General features: G+C 36.5%; 1 protein-coding gene across 2 annotated transcripts in view; it reads right to left on the minus strand.

The window, feature by feature from the left end:
- Positions 1 to 408: 408 nt before the first annotated feature.
- STAM (signal transducing adaptor molecule) overlaps positions 409 to 13,732 on the minus strand; it is a 92,977-nt gene continuing 79,653 nt past the window's right edge. For both annotated transcript variants that reach the window (XM_027595266.2, XM_027595265.2), the window contains one exon: positions 409 to 1,724. In XM_027595266.2, coding sequence (XP_027451067.1) covers positions 1,496 to 1,724 — 229 coding nt within the window. In that variant the 3' untranslated portion in view covers positions 409 to 1,495. The remainder of the gene's footprint in view (positions 1,725 to 13,732) is intronic.

A 13,732-nucleotide genomic window follows, 5' to 3' on the forward strand; every position in this document is an offset into this window, starting at 1 on the left:
CCATTAAGATTACTTGCCACAGATGGAACCATTTGTCAAAAAAGAAAAGGAACAAGTTACCTGATTACAGTAGTCTTAGAAAATACAAATTAAATGTTCATTTATGGTGTGAAACATGTTAAGTCAATTCATTTAATATAATGCTGAACTCAATTTTTCATTTGTTTAAATAGTGTTAAATATCAGTATAGCACAACTAGGGAAATGATAAACATTTAAGAAGATTAAAATGTCAGTGGAAAACATATTTCATGTAGATCAAAAGGAAAGCCTTCATCCAAAAATACTCCTGAATAGGAAGCCAAAATAATTCCATTAGAACTTTGAGAGGAGCCCCAAAAGTCCAGTTTGAAAGATAAGAATATACAAACTCTTAAGCAAAACCAGAATATAGAATACTTTGAAACATCTACTTATATCCATTTTAATGAACAATTAAAGGATACAATTGTTAAAGACATTTAAAAGACTAATAGTGGGAAAAGACAGATGAATCAAATTTTGTTTATATCCTCAATAATTACAAGAGACTTTGAAAATGTAGTGTAATTCATGTTTTCTTTCCAGTTTAAAAATTTCTATCCATTGCCTCTATCTTTGGTGTCACTGCCACCAATAAACACAGTATACAGCTTAGAAATCTAATTACTATCTTCAACTAGGAAAAAGTAAATCAACATTATTCCCTTAAAAATAAGATATAAAGAATGTGATCCTACTTAATTTTGTCTCATGGTCCCACAATATTCTGAAATATCATGCCGAAATGTCAAAGTTTAAAAGGGAACACCATGATTTGCTGTACGTGAACCAAAAATTTAGCTCCTGTACGCTGGTATGATGACAGCTAGTAGTACGCAGAGGCTACAGAAAGACATCAAATACCTAAGTTTAGCTCACAATGAGTCCAAGGAAGGTTCAGTTTAATGTGAAACTGAAACATGGACAACATAACGCCTTCACGTAAATATGCTACAGCTTTGTTCTCTTGCAGTTTAAAGGGACAGTGTAATTATCTTAAATTTACACAAAACATTATGAAACATGGTAGTTGTTCATGATTAAAATAAAATAGCAATGTAAATTAATTTAACAGTGTTAAATATATTCACATGATCACCACTGTGATTCAAAATGGCCACCAATGAAGTTACACAGCAATATATGTACATAACATTTGCCACAACAGTTTTTTGTAAGTTTGACTTTTGCAGACCAGGTAATTTCATGAGACAAATAATCTGGTATCAATTCTTTCATATTATGAAAGGAATTAAATGTTGTAAGTAGTTTCAATCCTCTAGGGGAGGGGAAGGGAGAACCTCTAAAAAGTCAGTGCAAATTGAAGAGAGTTCTACCTTCTTGAATATTTGAACCTGTAGACCAAGATAGATTCCTATAAGCTGAGGATAAACAAACCTTATGATATTAAAGAACCTCATAACATTGTCAGCGGCATTTAGCGGATATTTGCCACAAACAGGAATCCCAAGTCCTATAGCAGAGCCTTCTGAGAATATGGTTGCTGTGGCTGAGGTGGCTGTTGACTGCCTCCTGGTTGAGGCAGCGTTGATGATGTCAAATTATAGTTCGGCACCTGGGACATACTAGTTCCTGCATTCTGGTACACAGTGACATCAGCAGCAGCAGCAGCAGCAGGAGGAGGACTATATACTGAAGCCTGGTTGGGGTATGTATTTCCTTGAACAGAACTGACCATTGTGCTGTGGAGGGGGGAAAAAACACTCAATTAGATCAATACTGACTTACATAGCCATTTAGAGATAAACAGGAAAGCTATTCATTAAACATTCACTCATTCAATCCATCCCATAAATATTTATTAAATACAGATAAGAGCCAAACATTTGCTAATTTAGGCACTGGGATGTTATAAAGAAAGAAGGAAAAAGAGTCCTTATCGTCAGGGAGCTTAAATTCTAGTAGGAGAATAAAGATATTAAATCTATAATGGGTCAAGTGGTAATAACTGGTAGGAAGAAAAATAAAGCACAGTAGGAGGACCAACAGCACCTGGGACAAGAGATCCCAGTTTATGAACAGTGGTAGGGCAAGACCTCTCAGGTAAGACAACATTCAAAAGACAGCTGAAAAACAAGAGAGAGGGAGTCATACTGATTATCTAGGGTGGAGAGGGGGGAAGTACATCAAGCAAAGAGGACAGCCAATACAGAAGCTTTCGAGGAGAGAAAATGCCAGGCATGTTCAAGGAGCAGAAAAGCAGCCATGACGGAGACAAGAATGAGCACAGGGGAGCACAGCATAACATAAAGGGGCAGAATTAAGCGAGAGGAGAGCCTTAGAACATGTGGTGCTTTGTAGATCGTAACAAGGATTCTGGCTTATATTTGAGTGAGATGACGATAACTGACCGGTTGGTTTTGGACAGAAGACTGAGGGCATTTGATTCAGGTTTTAACAGACTGACTTTAGGCCAATGATAGATTACAAGGATACCTGAAAGGAAGCTACTACAATTGTCCAGATGAGAGATGACAGGTAGCTAGAACCATGGTGGACATGGTAAAGAGGAGAGAAAAGGGTCGCATTATGAAGGCAGTGCCATCAAAATTTGCTAATGGGAAGTAGTCCAGATTGCCTGAAGTTTTAGAACTGAGTACCTGGCAGAGTGGCCATTCACTGAAAAGGAAGACTACAGTAGATTTGGGGAGGGAGAATCAAAGTACAGTTGTAGACACATAAAGCGAGAGACCTAGGAGATTCACAAAAGACAATGGACAGGCCTGGAGTCCAAATGAGAGGTCCAACAGTGTTCAGAGTCATGGGCCTGAATGAGATCCCCTACAGAGTGACTACGAACAGAGAAATAAGTAGTTTTTATTTAAACCCTAGACCTAGGAAAAAGGAAGATAAAGAGGCACTAGGCAAAGAAGACTGAGGAGTGGCAATAAGGTGGAAGGAAAACTAAGAGAGAATGGTCATGGTCAAGTGAAGACAGTATTTTGAAAAGGAAGTGACCATTGGATCTAACAGTACGGAAATCACTAGTCCTTGACAAGAGCAGTTCTAGCGACGAAGGGAGATGAAAGCTTAATAACTTTGTTTCTCTTATTTCCCTGAAAATAAAGCAGCATTTTAAGAGGCTTCCTGGGGTGCCTGGGTGGCTTAGTCGGTTAATCATTTTGATTTCGGTTCAGGTCATGATCTCAGGGTTGTGAGAGGGAGCCCAGAGTCAGTCTCTGCAACTGGGCAGGGAGCCTGCTTAAGACTCTATCTCTCTCCCTCTGCTCCCATTCCCAACTAAAAAAATAATAATAATAAAATAAAAGGGGCCTTCTATCTACTCCCACCACATTTACTATCTGTACCACACCCACTGATAAGAGTCTGCATTCCCTCCTGCTGAAACTGATCAAGGTCAGTGCTCCCATCCAAGCACCTTCCACTGTGCATGGCTCCTATTCCACCAAAAACATTCCTTCAGAGTCGTTGCTCTCTGCTTCCTCTCTTCCTGTTCCCAACCTGCTATTTGAGTTTCTACTCTGTGTAAGACACTAGGTTAACTAAACAAAGAAAAATATTAAGAGCTTTAATACTGAGATTCCCCCCATACTTTTCATTAAAAATTGTAAAACAATCTATACAATGGGCAATTGCCCCAAATTTTCAAAATATTGCCTATTTCTAAACTTTTCTCCAATTGCTACACTGTTTATAAATCATTTGTAAGTTCAATCCTCTTCTACTGTGCAAAAAAACAAAAATTCATTATTATAATCGTCATTTACTGCTACATTCCACCTACTAATGTAACCACTTAAGTAAGGGTTTAAAAGCATTACCCATCATCATTCTATGTGTTGTGTTGTGAGATGTAAAGTGTAACAAGAAGTTGGACTTGATGCCACGACTTACAGCAGTAAGAGTCACAATACTAGTGTAATAGATACAGCGTTGAGACCAAGTGTTTAGCTCTGTGGGGTCAAAATGCCTGGTTTTGTATCTTACCTCAGTAGGACTTCAGTCCCCCCCTCCGTGTCTCAGGCTCCCCTCTATCAAATGGGTGACAGTGTACCTACTTCACAGGTCATTAGAATAAAAGAGTTATAATACACGTAAAGCATACAGCACAGTGTCTGGTGCTTACTGAAACACCCCGTAAGTGTTAGCTATTACTGCAGTCATCCGATTTTGTACTGTATTTCCTATCTCATTTATAGTTCTGCCATCTACCTGAGGGCAAAACCCAGCAATTCACCCAATACTTCTCTTTCCTGTGGCTGCTCTGCCCTAGCTCCCCACCTTCACCCACATGTAATCATTCATTAATCTCCTGAATAACTCTTTCCCCATCTCTTATCATTTTGTCCTGCAGTTGGACAATCATTTCTTGCCTAATATATACAATCTCCCACTTCTTACCTAGGACCTAAAAATTCATCTATACTACTGCCATTTAAAGCCCTTTAACAAGCTTTCACAGGTAAGACCCAATCTCCTTAACATATCTAGGACCATTCATTATCCTTGCCAGTAACTCCAAGTGTATCTCCCCCCCATCCCACTGAAGACTTTAATCCTTTAGTGACACCCCAAAATGTGCCATGTACTGTCACAACTCCTCAGTTTACTCATTCCATGGGTACCAAGCCATTTCATACTACCAAGTCTTTGCTTATGATAGAAAATCTTTCTTTTTTCCTCCAGGCTAAGAATAACAAAGCTTGAGCATATTTTCTTGTAAATCTTCCCTGAATCACAAGGCTCCTAAAGCACCTTGCAAGTACCTCTATTTGTAATTTGTTATAATTATGTATTTTTTTGTGTCTGTATCTACTAACCAGTAAGCACCTTGAGGCTAAGAAACTCTATAAACGGTCAACTAACATTTGACCAGAGAACCAAGAATATTCAATGAAAAAAAAAAAAAAAAGATAGCCTCTTCCATAAATAGTGTTGGGAGAACTGGATAACCACAAGCAGAAAAATGAAATTGGACGTCTGTCTTATATCATTCACAAAAACAAACCTGAAATGGATTAAAGACTTATATTTAAGACCTGAAACTCCTAGAAGAAAACATGAAGAGCTCTTTGACATTGGTCTTGGCAGCAATTTCCTGGCTATGATAACAAAAGCATAAGCAACAAAAATAAAAATCAACAAGTGGGAGTACATCAAACTAAAATGCATAGCAAAAGACACAGTCAACAAAATGAAAAGTCAATCTACAGAATGGGAGAAAATGTTTTTAAATCATATATCTAATAAAAGATTAATATCCAAAATATATAAAGAACTCATATAACTCAACAGCAAAAAAACTAACAACCCAATTAAAAAATGGACAGGGGAATTGAATATACAGGTTTTCAAAGAAGACATAAAATGATCAATAGGTACATGAAAAATGCTCAATATTATTAATCATCAGGGAAATGGAAATGAAGAGCATAATGAGATATCACCTCACACCTGTTAAAGTGGCTATGGGAAAAGAGAATCCTTGGGCAGTGTTACTGGGAATGTAAACCGGTGTAGTGCTATGGAAAAGAGTATGAAGGTCCCCCCCCAAAATTAAAAATTGAACTCCCATATGATCCAGCAGTCCTAATTCTGGATATATATTCAAAGGAACTGAAATCAGGACCTAGCAGATTATCTGCACCCTCATTTTCACTGCAGCATTACTCACAATAGCCAAGATATGGACACAACCTAAGTGTTTGTCATTGGATGAATGGATAAAGATGTGGGGTACACACACACACACACACAATGGAAATATCAACCACAGAAAGAAGGAAATCCTGTCATTTGTGACAACTTGGATGAGACATAAGGACATTGTGCTAAGTAAAATAAGTAAGATACAGAAAGACAAATGTCATATGATCTCACTTATATGTGGAATCCAAAAAAGTCAAACTCAGAGGAGAGGGGTAGTTAGTAGGGCTTGGGGGTTGCTAAAAATGGGGAAATACTGAACAAAGGGTACACACTTTCAGTTATAAGATGAACAAGTCTGGGGACCTAATAATATTGCATGGTGGTTCTAACTAATAACATTGTATCATACACATGAATGCTGCTAAGAGTAAATCTTAAATGTTCTCACCACAAAAAAAGAAATGGTAACTAAATGAGGGGATGGAGGTGGTAGCTAATACTATGGAGTGGTAATCATTTTATAACATATAGATGTATCAAATCAACAAGTTGTACACCTTAAACTTATACAATGTTTTATGTCGATCATATCGTAAAAAAGCTGAAAAAATTCTAAATCATACTCTGGCAGAGACGAAATGTTCAGTAAACATCTGTTTAATAGAAGTAAACTGAAATAAGAGAAAAGTACATAGCTCTGGTCACCTTAGTACTATCACTGCCATCATTGCTACAGGAAGGTTTAGGAAACTGCATCAGTATCATGTTACCAAATTATCAGTAAGATTGTCCTAGGGTAACAGAAGTCTGGACAAGTGATGACCCTAGAACCGAAATTATATATAAAAGAATAAGAAATTGCCTTCTAGGTATGAACTAAGGGACACTTAAAAACCTGCCTACCAAAAATAAAAGAAAAAAATAATTCCTCATTGACTATAATTTGTAATTACAAAGCTCAAGTCGAATCTGCAGTACACCTCTATCAAGTATACTTCCAACCCCAATTCTTGCTCCTCCCAATTTCGTTTTCCTACATTTACTTTGTCCAATTTCATTATCCTACATTTACTTTGTCATCAATTTCCTCATTTAAACACACAAAACACATTTTTTATATATTTATAAATATATGTTATACATACGTGTGTGTATATATCTTTTTAAAAACTTCCTCAAAGCCTTTGTGAAGCCTTTGCAAGGAATTAAAAAATATATCTCACTGGCCTAATATAGCACTTGAAATTCCCACCAACACTTAAACATTTATTTATCAAATATTTACTGAGTTCCCAGCAGGTGTAAAACTCTATGCTACATAGTGTGCATACAAAGGTGAAAGAGACTTAGCTCCAGCTCTCAATATACAATAGTTCAGTGGGAATATAAACAATTAAAAAAGCAACAAGACAGTACACACTGTGCTGGGGTCCTGTGACAGCAACAGAAGAGGAACACTGTTGGAGAGGCGGGAAGGTAAAAGAGGCACTCTGGGAAAGATGAAGGTGAGCCAAGAATAAGAACTACAGAATAAAGAGGAATTTGCCAGGTACAGAGGGCTAAATATTTCCAGGAAATGTTCTACCAGGCACCTCTAAAAGGCACCTATTGAAATGTGCCTGTGTTTCTTGAGAGCAGACACTGATAGCTACGGTGTATCAGTGGAATCAGGCCCCAGAATACAGAGTAGGACCTGCATCAGGGATTTCACATGCTCACTGCTGAAGCAGACAGAGCAACCCACAGCAAAAAAGCAACACGATGCTACAGTGCTATAGCATTACACAGTTTAAGCACCCACCAATGGATTATCTCCAAGGACAATTTCTCAAGACCCTGACCAAAAAATGGTTCGGAAGTCTATTAACAAGGGTGTTAGAGCAGTATGTGACACAGTAACAACAGACTAGCTGGAAGAGAGACAGCATTTCTGGCTAATAGTAAAGTATCTACATTAACTCATGCACATTCTCAACAATACCCACCTACTCTGTACCTAGTTTTCTAAAAAGCATGTTATTCCTTACCAATTTGCTTATTTTCCATGTAAGGGTATTCATTTTCATCAAATTTCAACTTAAAAAAAAAAGTCCTAGAAGAGAAAGAGCTATACCTAACATTTTTTTTCTCCTATGCTATATAACCCAGTAGGAAATGCCCTGTCTTTTGATGTCTATAATAGACCTCCCCATTACCCTTCCTCTTAAGGCCACTTAGGAATACTAAATGTGATCACAAAATGATGTGTAAAAATCCCCAAGCATCCCCAGTGTGACCCTTTTGAGGATGGATAATACAACAGTGATGGTAGTATAGTGGTATTCCCGGGCAACTTCAACACTGATGGAAAGGCTTCTACAAACTGTGCCTATGCCACCAAGAAACTTCTGTTATGAGTCAGAATATCATGACTTTTAGAATGACACACTGAATTCTTAATGCCTATATTTTATTCACTTCAAAAGACTTCAGTTTAAATTCCGACTGAAGCAGAAGAAACACGTAATTGTAAATTTTATCATATATAATCACTTAACTATGACTGGAGGCATTATAAGTAAATAGCCAAAACATTGGTCTGTTATTTCATATTCAGCTAGCGGACGCGTGAACTATAGAAGCATATGATTTCTTGTATCTCTCCTTTCAAACGGTTTATCTTGCTGTAATATACTAAATTCTGACACAGGGCAAAAAGAAGGAAATATCTGTCTTAGGAGACATCCCAGAACTGTAAATTCTAGAATAATGATAAAAACATTTAGATTTTATACGAAATTTGTGGAGGATAAATTATAGTTACCAAATTTAAGTTTCATTAAAGTCCTTCGAATATCATCATATACTCAAATAAAAACAAAACCAAATTATGGGTTGGGTTCAAGATGGCAGTACAGAAGACCCTAAAGTCACTCCAATCCATGAGTGTAACAAATACACAACTACATATGAAGTAACTTAATCTTAAAAAGACCAGAAAACTGGACAAACAGAAGCTCTGCAACAAAGGACAAAAACCACTGAGAAAGACAGGAGAGGCAGAGACACCATCTGGACAAAAAACCCCATCCCAGGTACTGTGATCCACAATTGGAAGAGATCTCAAATATACATACATTTTCCCTGAGGAGAGATCTAACCTTTAGATCCCACATGAAGGGAGCCCCCAAAATGTTGGGCTTTGAAAACCAATGGCAATTATATCCAGGAAAACCACAGACTGTAGGGAACAAAGAAACTCGTTCTTAAAGAGCTAGCCATGCAGACTCACTCAAAATCCAGCACTACAACACAAATTTGAGAAGGGCCTACACCATATGTAAACAAGAACCACTTCATAATCTTGAAGTGCCTACCAGACCCACACCACAGACTGGGCCCTGACACAGCAGACACGCACACACAGTCCACACAGGGGACACCCGGTAAGCACCGAGCTCTGCTCAGAAGGGATTGTGCTTGTGTGCTCTACATGAAATTTCCTACACAAGGCCACTCCTTCAAGACAGAGAGAAGTAGTTAATTTACCTAATACAAAGAAAAAAACACAGGAGTCAGGCAAAATGAAGAAACAGAGGAATTATGTTCCAATGAAAGAACAAGAAAAAATATGAGAAAAAGACATTAATGAAACAGCAATAAGCAAACTGATAGAGTTCAAAGTAATGGTCATAAGGAAGCTCATCACACTCAGGAGAAGAATGGATGAACAAAGTGATATCTTCAACAAACAGACAGAAAATATAAGAAAGTACCCAACAAAAGTTACAGAATTGAAAAATACAGTAACTGAACTGAAAAATATACTGGGCAGGTACAACAGCAGCCTGGATGAATCCAAAGTTGTAATATAAAGCAATGAGAACTCATCCAGAAGGAACAGAAAAAAAGAATAAAAACAAATGAACACCTTGAGTAAAATATCAGGCAGAATAGCATTCCTATTATAGGATCCCAGAAGGAGAAGACACAAAACACCAAAAAACTTATCTGAAGAAACAACAGTTGAAAACTTCACTAATTTGGAGAATGAAATGAACATGCAGGTCCAGGAAGCTTGGAGAGTTCCCAAGAAGATGAACCCAAAAGATACACACCAGGATATGTTATAATTAAAATGGTGAAAGTTAAAGATAAAGAGAAAATCCTAAAGCACAAAAAGAAAAACAACTTATTCATACAAGAAAAACCCCATGAGGCTATCAGATTTTTCAGCAGAAACTACAGAAAGAAGACAGTATTCCTAGTGCTAATGGAAAAAAAAACTCCAACCAAGAATTCTCTACCAAGCAAGATTATCATTCAGAATTGAAGGAGAATCAAAGTTTTTCAGATAAGCAAAAGCTAGAGGAATTCATCACCACTAAACCTGGCTTTACAAGACATGTTAAAGGGATGACTTTAACCTAAAAAGAAATGGCACTAATTAATAACAAGAAAACATACAAAAGTAAAAATCTCATTGGAAAAGGTAAATATATAGTAAAGGCATATCAATCACTTATAAAGCAAGTATGAAGATTAAAATACAAAAATAGTAAAATTAACTAAAACTGCAATAATTAGTTAAGGGACATATAAAATAAAAAATGCAAAATGACACACCAAAAATATAAAAAACGGGACTAGAGGGAAAAATGTAAAGTTTTGAAATGTGTTCAAATTTAAGTTGCTATCAAGTCAAAACAAAGTTATATGCACAGCAAGTTATACGTGAACCTTATGGTAACCACAAAGCAAAAACATAAAGTAAATATACAAAAGAAAATGAGAAGAAAAATCTAAACATACACTAAAGAAAGCCATCAAGCCACAAGAGAGGAGAGAAAGAAAAGGAACAGAGAGGAACTATGAAAATAGCCAGAAAACAACTAACAAAATGGCAGGTAATATATACCTATCAATAATTACTTTAAATGTAAATGGACTAAACTCTCTAATCAAAAAAGATGGAATAGATAAAAAAAAATGACCCATCTATATGCAGCCTACAAAAGACTTATTTCAAAGTAAGGACAGAAACAGACTGAAAGGGAAGGGCTAGAGAAAGATATTCCATGCAAATGGAAACAAAAAGAAAGCTGAAGGAGCTATACTCACATTAGACAAAATATGCATTAGAAGACTATAACTAAACTGAGCCTGGGTGGCTCAGTCCATTAAGCATCAGTCTTCATCTCAGGTCATGATCTCAGGGTCCTGGGATTGAGCCCCATGTCAGGCTCTCTGCTCAGGAGGGAGTCTGCTTCTCCCTCTCCCTCTGCATCCCCCACGCTTGTACTCTCTCAAATAAATAAATAAAACCTTTTTTTAAAAAAAAGACTATAATAATAGACAAAGGGCATTACATAATGATATAAAGGTCAATCCAAAAGAAAACACAACATTTATAAATATATATGCATCCAACATAGGAGCAATAATATATATAAAGTAAATATTAACAGACCTAAAGAGAGGAATGGACAGTAATACAGTAACAGTAGGGGACTTTAACATCCTACTTATATCAATGGGTAGATCATCCCAACAGAAAGTCAATTAAAAAACATCAGCCTTAACCAACACATTAGACCAGATGTACTTAATAGAAAATTACAGAACACACATCCAAAAGGAATAGAATACACATTCTTCACAAATGCATATGGAACATAGTCTAGGACAGATCACATGTTAGACTACAAAACAAGTCTCAATAAATTCAAGAAAACTGAAATCATATCAAGCATCTTCTCTGAGAAGAAAACTGGAAAAACTACAAATAGATGAGATTAAACAATATGCTACTAAACATCACTAAATAAATAAAGAAATCAAAAAAGAATCAAAAAATACCTTGAGACAAATGAACAGAAATATCTATGGGATGCTGCAAATGCGGTTTTAAGACAGAAGATCAAAGCAATACAGGCATACCTCGAGATATAAGAAAATCTCAAACAGTCTAATCTTCCATATAAAGGAGTTGGAAAAAGAGCAAATGAAGCACAAAGTCAAGAAAAGGAAGGAAATACTAAAGATCAGAGCAGAAATAAATTAAATAGGCACATTAAAAAAAAAAGTCAATGAAACTAAGAGCTGGTTCTTTGAAAAGATAAAGAAACTCAAACCGTAGCTAGACAAACCAAGAGAGAAAGAGAAGGCTCTAATAAAATCAGAAATGAAAAAAGTTTTAACTAACACCACAGAAATGAAAAGGATGAAGAGCAACGACTATAAACATATGCCAACAAATTGGAAAACCTAGAAAAAAATGGAAGAGTTACTAGAAACAATCTTCTACGACTGAATCACAGAGAAATAGGAAATATGAATAGACATTACTAGTAGTATGATTGAAACAGCCATCAAAAACCTCTCAACAAACAAAAGTCCAGGACCAAACACCCTCACACTGGTGAATTCTACCAAACATTCAAAGAAGATTTAATACCTATCCTTCTCAAACTCTTCCAAAAAACTGAAGAGGAGGGAATACTTCTAAAACCAGTTTTTGAAGCCAGCCTTACTCTGATACCAAAACCAGATAAGGAAACCACACCCACCCACCCACACACACACACACACACACACACACACACACACACAGGTAATTACAAGCCTATCACTGATGAACACTGATGCAAAATTCAACAAAATATTAACAAACCAAATTCAACAATACATTAAAAGGATCATACACTATGACGTCAAGTGGGATTTATTCCAGGGATGCAAGAATACCTCAATATCCACAAATCAAACAACATGATATACCACACTAACAAAACTAATAAAAATCATGATCATTTCAGGGGTGCCTGGGTGGTTCAGTCAGTTAAGGGTGTGACTCCTGATTTCGGCTCAGGTCATCATCTCAGGATCCTGGGATCCAACCCCGTGTCAGGCTCCATGCTGGGTATGGAGCTTGCTTAAGATTCTGTTGCTCCCTCTGCCCCTCCCATCATCCTCCACTCCTTCACAAATAAGCAAACAAATAAATAAAAATTTAAAAATCCCACCATTTCAACAGATGCAGAAAAAGCATCCGATGAAAACTCTCAATAAATAGGTACAGAGGGACCATTACTGGACATAAGAAAACACATAATGACACAGCCACAGCTAACATTATACTCAATGGTAAAAGAAAGCTTTTCTTTTAAGATCATGAACAAGACAATGATGCCCACTCTGCCCACTTTTATTCAAATACTATTGGATGTCCTAGCCACAGCAATTAGGCCAAGAAATAAAAAGAAAGTGGGAAGAGGAAGGGAGAAGAGTAGAGAGAAGAGGGAGAAGAGAAGAGAAGAGGAGAATGCATCCAAATTGAAAAGGAAGAAGTAAAACTGTCACTATTTGTAGATGACAGGATACTATATGCAGATAAGCCAAAAGACACCACCAAAAATTTGTTAGAGTACATGAATCCAGTAGTCAAAGGACACTTAACAAAGATTTTATAAACACACAAAATCAAAATACAGAATTGTGGCATTCTTATATACTAATAATGACTTATTGGAAAGAGAAACTAAGAAAATAATCCCACTTACAGCTGCATCAAAAAAAAAATAAAACACCTAGGAATAAATTTAACCAAGGAGGTGAAAGACTTGTACATTAAAAACTATAAGACACTGATGAAAGAAACTGAAGATGACACAAATAAATGGAAGGATATTCTGTGCTCACAGATTAGAAGAATTACTGTTGTTAAGTCTCCATACTACCCAAAGCAATCTATAGATTCATTATAATCTCTAATGAAATGCCAAGGGCATTTTTTACAGAACTAGAGCAAACAGTTCTAAAATTTGTATGGAACCAAAAAAATTCCTGTATAGCCAAAGCAACTTTGAGAAAGAACAACAAAGCTGGAGGTATCATGTTCCCTGATTTAAAACTATACTACAAAGCTACAGTAATCAAAACAGCATAGTATTGGTATAAAAAGAGACACACAGATCAGTGGGATGTCACTGAGAGCTCAGAATTACACCTGCACACATATGGACAATAAACTTACAACAAAGAGGCCAAGAATATACAATGTAGAAAGGACAGCATCTTCAGTAAATGGTGTTGGCAATAT

This window comes from Zalophus californianus, chromosome 9, assembly GCF_009762305.2.
Source record: "Zalophus californianus isolate mZalCal1 chromosome 9, mZalCal1.pri.v2, whole genome shotgun sequence".
In the NCBI taxonomy this organism is placed as follows: Eukaryota; Metazoa; Chordata; class Mammalia; order Carnivora; family Otariidae; genus Zalophus; species Zalophus californianus.